Genomic DNA, 8430 nt, shown 5'->3' on the forward strand with positions numbered 1-8430 from the left:
TCTGGATTTGATTTGTCGACTTTGTTCGAGAACAAGAAGAAGGTGGCGTCGATGTTCACGTCGAAGTTTTCAGCGGCTGCGATCGTAGAACGGATAATATCGGCTGCCAAGGGGTTGAGGTTTAGGGTTGAGAAGGAGGATGAGTTCAAGGTGAGGATGGAAGCGGTTGAGGAAGGACGGAAAGGAGCGTTGAGTGTGACGGTGGAGGTGTTTGAGATGGCGACGGAGATGACGGTGGTCGAGTTTTTGAAGGAGTCCGGTGACACGTTGGAGTATGAGAGGTTTTGTGAGGAAGGTGTTAGACCGGCGTTGAAGGATATTGTGTGGACGTGGCAAGGTGATGATTGCAAATCCAGTGGTTACGCTGACGGTGACGACAGTAGCAGTAACAGTAATGGTAATAGTAATAGTAATGCTAATGGTAATTAGCGTCAACTGTTGATTATTATTTTTGTAAAGTTATGTTGTATTTTGCTCAACAAAAATTATTTTTTTGTTTTATTAAAAAAGAATCTGATCCGTAAAAGGTGGAAATGAGCGTTATGCATGCAACGGAAAACATGCAAATGTTTAAATAGGTCAAGAAAGTGAAGAAAACATGCTTAAAATAGGGGATGCAACAGAAAGGAATATTAAAGAATTAATAGAAAACAGAACTAATCAATTTTTATAGCATATCTAAACGTCTATATTAAAAAGTATTTAATATCCATGATCATGAAATGCACTATATTATATTTCTATGGTCACGAAATACGTAATTGGTTTTATTTGTAACTGTTTTATGTTTCTGTTATAAGAGATACTTAGGAAATAATTGTGTTTTTTCGCAAAGTTCTATTGAAAACAAGTAGATGGCACCAAAATAAAATTAGTAAGAGATATATTTTTATATTCTATACATGAGAAGATAAATATAGAATATATAAGTATCAGTTTATATATTTTGAAGATAAGTAAGGTCTTATATATGGCTACAAAATGCTTAGGCTTGAGGTGAACAAATAAGTTGTTTTTCATTTCTAATTTTTGTGTCATGTAGATTGCACTTCTTAATTACACACGTATACTTATATGGTTACAAAAATATGTGAATGATTTACATGTAACTATATATATTCAATTCATGTATTATCTCAAATGTCTTATATATTAGATATTGTATACGACATATTTAAAACAAAGTAAACACCTTATATATCTTTAATGGGAAAAATGATCAAAATGGCCCATTTAATCAAATCAATTTCTTGACTAGCTCCCCAAGCTAAAAAAAAAATATATCAAAAAATGGTCATTTCCTAAACTGTAGGATCCACCATAATAGATTTGACACCCGACAGATATTTCTGACACCCATCCGTTTTTGAACCAGCCACATCTTGATACGTATACACTTAAACGGTTGGCCAGCGGATCTATTCCGTCGAGCCTTCATATCTATTATGTCGGCCTTTATATCTACTTTGCCGACCAACAAATTATTCCGGCGGCCATCATATCTACTCCGTCGACCAACATATTTATTCTAGCAGCCTTCATATTTTTTTGTTCGAGGCATTCATATCTTTATGTTTAAATTTAATTATTAAATAATTAATACTAAGTAAACTAAGAATCCAAATAATTGAAGCATTATTTTATGTTTAGTGAAAATTTTAAGAGCTTTGGGCAATAACCCATAAATTTGGTGGATCGTAAAATTAAAGGAAGTACATATTTAGGTGGTTTGTGACTATACGCAAAATCTCAACATGGGTAACATTCATGACTATTGTTTGACGGTATTCGTTTTCCGTCATTGTACCTATTCCGTCATAGCAAAAACGTCGACATTTTTAGGTATTTACAACCACATTCTCACAAATGGCTACACGACATGGAATGAAGCGAAAATCACGACAATGGTGGAAAACGAATACCGTCAAACTATAGCTGGCATGAATGTTACCCATGTTGAGGTTTTGTGCATCGTAACAAACCACCAAAGTATGTACCCTTTTTAATTTTACTATCCACCAAATTTATGGGTTATTAACCTTAGCTCTTAAAATTTTCACTAAACATAAAATAATGTTTAGATTATTTGGATTCTTTGTTTTTTTTTATTAATTATTTAATAAATTTAATCATAAAGATATGAATGCTTTAAATAAATAGATACGAAGGCCCGACGGAATAGATACGAATGTATGGCGGAATAAATACGACTGTTTAATAAATGGTCAGCGCCAAAACTAAATGATAGGTTTTTAAAAAAAACGGAAAAACGGTGAAGCCCGACCGATTAAAGTGTATACGTGTTAAGATGTGATTGGTTTAAAAACGAAAGGGTGTCTGTCGGGTGTCAGTTATATTATGACGAATCCTACCATATAGAAAAGGTCCATTTTAGGTATTTTTTTAGTTTGAGGGGCTAGTCAAGGAATTGGTTTGGTCAAATTGACCATTTTGGTATTTTCCCATCTTTAATTCATAACATATATTAGGATTATTGATCGAAGCGTGACAGACTGACAGCTAACACTTTTTACCTTGTCATGTGGATTACAATATTTCTATAACTTTTATATTATAAATTGCCAACTATTATCATTACTAAAACACCATTATTGATAGGCTGGTTACCTGGCTTTCTTTGGTTAAATTAACATATATTATTACAAATTCAAGAATACTTAATTAATGATGCCGCCATGAACTTACGAAATCCAAAACAAAGTCAGCCACTAGAAAGTTGTCGCCAATGATCAAACCAAATAAAAAATAAGGCTCAGGTATTCAAACCTCATAAGACCTTAACACATGTCGCATTCTTTATAAAATATATTATATATGCAAATGTATTTGCCAAGATTAGTTTTTACGTGTAATTGAGATGTTTAGTCATGCATTAATTATTTGTTTTTTCAGTTAAAATATTTACAAATTATTAGTTTATATTATACGGACGTGTGATCTAAAAACCAAGGAGCGATAGTTTTGGAAGAACATATTTGGATTTGTTTGACTATCCGTTCGTTACTAAATAGAGACCACTAGTTTATGTAGACGAGCATTTAAGGTTTTATTTTATTGAATGCCAGTTTTAGGTATGCAATAAATACAATTGAAATGCTTTTTTGCTTTTTAAATTATATCATCTAAACCTATATTTATATATTACATTTTTTTTCTTTATGAACGGCAGCATAACTATATGCAGGGGATTTTTATAATAATAAAAGAAATAATGTATTCAAAGTAAAATAATAATAATAATAATAATAATAATAATAATAAATTTTTAAAAAACCAAATAACTTAAATGATCTAATCGATTTTGAGCTAACCAAATAAAGCCATCTTGCTAGTTTGTAAGACTAGCTAGACCAATCATTATCATTATAATTTATTAATTTACCTGTCTTACAGGGCAACTCCCCAAATAAAGAATGACTAAATGACCAATAATAAACTAATCTCATTCGCATTGTATTGAAAAGATCAAGCGCAAGCCATTGGATTGACCATCAAAAGCGGGGGAGCATGCTACTAGTAACCATCAACAGTGGGGTGCAGATTACAACGAAATGATCTGAAGGAAATCGATGTAATGTGGTCCCGGAAAGGGACCACTATCCATGACGTCATTGTAGATTCGATTAATATATATATGTATGTATATACATATTGTAACATGTTTTAGAGCACGAATCCATGAAATACATGAAAAAATGCCAACCACGCGTACTCTCAACTAACTCTCGTTATATTATATTATACTCGATTTGAGTTCTCAGATGAGGTAAATATTATACATAAATATAATTAACAACTTTGGTGCCGCTAAGCCCTTTTTGGGTCAAGTGGCGGCAACAAAGTGGTCCACATTATTTTATTTTTGTTTTTAGTTTTCTTCAAATTTGATAATTAACGGTTATTCGCATCGACTCGCCATTGAAATGCCAGGGGGTAAACAACGTTAGGTTTTTATCAACGTCTGGATTTTACGGACCATTTTGTTTACTGCTGGAATCGTAACAAACGTAACCGAAGCTAATCGAATTCGCATCGACTCACCGCCGGAACGCTGTAACTGACATCACTTAGGTTTTATCAACGCCCCAGTTTTCCCAACTCACCCACCAGCGCTCAGGTTTTACCGACCGAACAAATGTTACTTTTATATTTTAGTGTTTTATATGTTAATCAACCAAACCCATAGTAATGCATAACTGCAACGCAAGGGGTACATAAACTAATTCGACCTACCCCGCATGCTATCCAACCTGTCTGGCGCTGGTAAAAAACTAGTTGCCAAATAATCACCATCTCGGTGGTACTTGCTTCAACACGGTCCAAATTCAGAAGAGAATGTGAATCATATCAATGTCACAATTAAAAAAATAGAACTATGACATAGAATTTAGAACACTTTGTTATTTATAACATATTTAAGTTACAAACAATATCAAATCCTCATCAAAACTTACGCCATCTCTTCTCCACCAACTGTTTCCGAGTCTCATTAAGCTTCCTAACCGCTGCCTCGTAAACCACCTTCTCTTTCTTATTCCGGCTCGCCATTTCTTCCAACTTTTGAACCCGGGCCCGCAACTCCTTCACCTCGTCATCAAATGCAACCAACGCCCGCCTCTCACCATTCTTGCACTCCTCAAAATCTTTCCTTTGCGGTTTCTTGTTTGACTTGTTTGACCCGACTTTCAATGCTTCATCATGCATAGCTAACTGCGTGTTAATAAGACTAAATATATCCGAGCTCGGTTCCTCTTGTAACTTGGCAGCCTTAGCCAATGCTGCAAATTTCTTATCTCGCTTTTGTTTCCCGCCTCGGCTTCGTTTTTTCTCTCGACTATTATTATCTTTATTTTCATTAGATTCAAAAGCATGATCTAGAGACTGTTTTGGAGGGAGTACTTTGACCGCAATCGGGTCAACACGTCCTTGTAATCTCGCACCCAAACCCATTCCTTCACGGAAACCCATGTTGGCCATCATCTTAGACGCGATTCCCCGTGTATGATTCTCCCATTGTGCAAATATGGCAGTTTCGGTTTGTATGCCTCTTTGAAGATTTGAAGATTCAAGAAACCCAAAACCTTCAGACGTGTCTTCAATTTCATTTTCGGAAAGATCATATTGTTCCGATTCTGAATATGAATCACTGTCATCTTCATCACTCATTTGGGCATATTCAGATAAAGATAACGACTCGTTTCCGACGTTTAAAACGCTACCATCGTCTCGGAAAACAACCTGGCCCGATCTAAGTTCCTCATCCCATGACTCCAGCTCGGCTTCCCGCCAAATTCCAGTTTTGGTATCGGAGATGGCCCATACGTTGGACCCCACCAACGAATGAGTCCATATTGTCAGTGCATATTTTTTCAGTGATGATAATGGTAGATCAATTCCTGATTCAAAATAAATGAAACACGTTAAAATTTGTTTTTATGTTTTTACTGTTTAGCATGGGAGGTTAAAAACCGATTCTCGAGTTTCACTAATTAGAATTACGTATGAGAAACGTTTACCATGTGACGAACGACACTTTGTACCAAATCGACACCGTTGTTGTAAGAAGAACTTGCACATCTGCATTAAGGTGTTGTAGCACTACTGATTAATCGTGTAAACATATAATTATTCCTTCAGTTATTACAAAAAAAAATGGCGCAATATTAAACTATTACAAGTAGGGGATCGGTTTTGGCCCAAAACCGTAACCATAACCGAACTTTTGGTTCGGTTGCATCGAGTAAATAGGCCACTAATAACAAGTAAGTTAATAACTAGTTATCTATTGACACGATGCAGAACATAATTGAAAGTAACAAGGAATAATTAAAAAAACACACACCAATTGGTTCTCTGATGTTGGAGTAAGGAAGGAAACTTTTGCACAATTAGAATCTTCAATTGCAACAATCAAACCGTCATACCATCGTCCATCTGAGTGGCGAAATCGACATTTTGATCCAACAGAAAAAGATTCTGCTTCTGTTTGTTTGGGATCAAGAGGAACTTGATTCACATCCTCAGATTCTTTTAACGGTTCCACTTTAACATCTTTGGAATCAAGAGAATCTGGATTCACCTCCTTACTTCCATCTTTTGCCATCTGTAGAGACTCGTCAACTTCTTGCAATAACCTAGCCCGTTTGAGAACAAAGAGACCCTCCTCTGCATCTTTAATTGCTTGAAGAAGCTCCGCATGAACCTTATTATTAAAGAAATGAAAATGAGTACCAAGACGTCAAGAATCTAACGAAAACGTAACATTATCTACACCAAGATATAAATGATATTAATTCTTATGTATATGATAACTCAAACACAAGACAGAATGTAATTGTGAAATAACAAGAGATGTTGACAATATGCAAAGCAACAAAGGAAATTGTGAAATTGCTCATGACTTTATGTTGGAAACTGTTAAGAATGGCGAGCAAACAACCCAGCATAGCAGAATCTGAAAACCGAGCAGAGTATTCAAAAAGAGAGGTTTTAATAAGTATGACCTTGTGAATGAAGATTTAAATATACTTGAGATATAAATAAATGTATTCCAGCCACAACATTCCAACATTGAATAAAGGATAACCTAGATGACAGTTAGCAACTCAACACTGATACCAATCAACAATTTTTATGAATCAAAACAGTAATTAATCAATCTCTTTATGAGCTAAAGTATATCGAATAATAATAATAATACCTCTAGGATTTCAGGATTTTGGGGGTCGGAAGCTAGGGCTTCATCAAGGGCGGCGACTGATTCTCTTTGTTCTTGTAACTGAACCTCCAGTTGATCTTCTAGAACCCTCCTTTCCGCATCATCGTCCGCCATTGACAAAGCTAAGGATTAATTATATAAAAAATAAAAATAAAAAATCCTTGCTTTCCGTTTAGGTCGTCAAAACAAGGGTGTTTGTCTATTCATCATCTTGCTTTCTTTTTCTTCTTTTTCTTCTTTTTCTTTTTTAACCTTACCAAACGAAAAACAGCAGTGTCCGAAAATTACGAAAATTTACCCAATGAAGGGAACAAACGATGGTTACCGGGGACACCTCTGCCCCCTTAAAGCTACGCCACTGTTCGTTGCGACGACGACTCCTTTTTGGGCATGGAAACGTAACCACGAAAAAGTTACTAAGTAACTGGAACAAAGAGTAATACATAACCGTGCATAAAAAACTATATGATGATAAACATGTAACAAGTTTGCCTTAAATAACAACCATGCCAATTATATTCAAGGATCATAAGGTAACACATGTAAATGGTTTCAAAACAATTACTAGATCTAACCATCAAATATGAAGCATACGAGTAAATGGATCAAACTAATATATCAACGTACACTTATGGTACATTACATGGGTTTTGTTTCACAAATTGTACCTATGCAACACACAAATATGATCTGATACAACCATTGATATGTTCTCTCTGTCTCATGCCAAAAAGAAATCATCACTATAGTTAGGTGTTACACGACAACCTAGAACATCTAATTTTAAAACAAAGTTCACACCATACGCGAGTAAACATCATATATGTTCTGTAAGTTTCAACTTTCAAGTATATAGATATTATTTGATACATGAAGTCAATGTTATAACACAACTAATACATAATACATTGACATCTTCACTATGGTATGTTTTTTTTTATGATCCAAAGTGTTGTTTTGTGATATAGAGTTACATGACCTTTATCAACCCATCTAAGAAAAGGGTAATTAAATATTATACGGCCATGAGCCTGCTAACAAGTGAGTACATATTTTGTATGACAACAGCAAGTAGAACATATATGCAAAGAAAAATAATATATATTCAATCAATCACCCAAACTCGCCCAACCCAACCCGTTTGCCAGACGTAAATGGCAATCAACCCTTCTTTACTCCTTGTTCACATCCATTATCTTAAAGCACAAATTGTTCTTAAGGTCAACCTCCATTTTGATTCCCTTCTAAATTGGGCTGTTCTGACCCGCCCATATTCTAACCTGAACCAAAATAAACTTTTTTTCTAAACTGGCCCGTTTTACGCCGCAGCAATTCTGACCCAGCATCCCAACTTACCCAACCCGATCGCCCGTTTCACCAGGTCTAGACATAAGTGAAACTAAAGGGCCATGGGATAACATGACCTAACTTTTAACTAAAATCCAGCATGGAATATAACTTGGGGACCAAATATTTGATTAGGTAAACCTCATATCCTGGTCACTAAAACATTGATTGGAATCCAACATCGAATGTCTAGTGTTGCGTTCAATAGTAACATGGTTAGGCAAAACTCATATTCTGGTCACTAAGTTCGTCATTATGAAAGCAAACATCCAAGTTATCAATAAACAAAGAATACAAATTCCACCTAATCAAATGAAAATCAAGAAAACGAAATCCTTAACAAC

At 35.0% G+C, this 8430-nt stretch overlaps 1 protein-coding gene and 1 pseudogene across 2 annotated transcripts in view; one reads left to right on the plus strand and one right to left on the minus strand.

The window, feature by feature from the left end:
- LOC143612957 (CBL-interacting serine/threonine-protein kinase 5 pseudogene) overlaps positions 1-429 on the plus strand; it is a 10623-nt pseudogene extending 10194 nt beyond the window's left edge. The window contains exon 3 of the transcript XR_013150031.1: positions 1-429. This exon is cut by the window's left edge and continues 74 nt beyond it. The product of XR_013150031.1 is annotated as a CBL-interacting serine/threonine-protein kinase 5 pseudogene (transcript).
- Positions 430-4464: 4035 nt separating this feature from the next.
- On the minus strand, positions 4465-6853 carry LOC143612958 (zinc finger CCCH domain-containing protein 18-like). The gene is made up of 4 exons (XM_077086806.1): positions 6722-6853; positions 5864-6223; positions 5538-5598; positions 4465-5417 (listed from the first exon to the last, which is right to left on the minus strand). The coding sequence occupies exons 1-4, from the start codon at positions 6851-6853 to the stop codon at positions 4465-4467; spliced, it is 1506 nt and encodes a 501-aa protein (XP_076942921.1).
- Positions 6854-8430: the final 1577 nt, after the last annotated feature.

Source organism: Bidens hawaiensis, unplaced genomic scaffold (genome assembly GCF_021521415.1).
Source record: "Bidens hawaiensis isolate Kalapana, Puna unplaced genomic scaffold, B.hawaiensis_p1.1 tig00036241_1, whole genome shotgun sequence".
Taxonomy (NCBI): Eukaryota; Viridiplantae; Streptophyta; class Magnoliopsida; order Asterales; family Asteraceae; genus Bidens; species Bidens hawaiensis.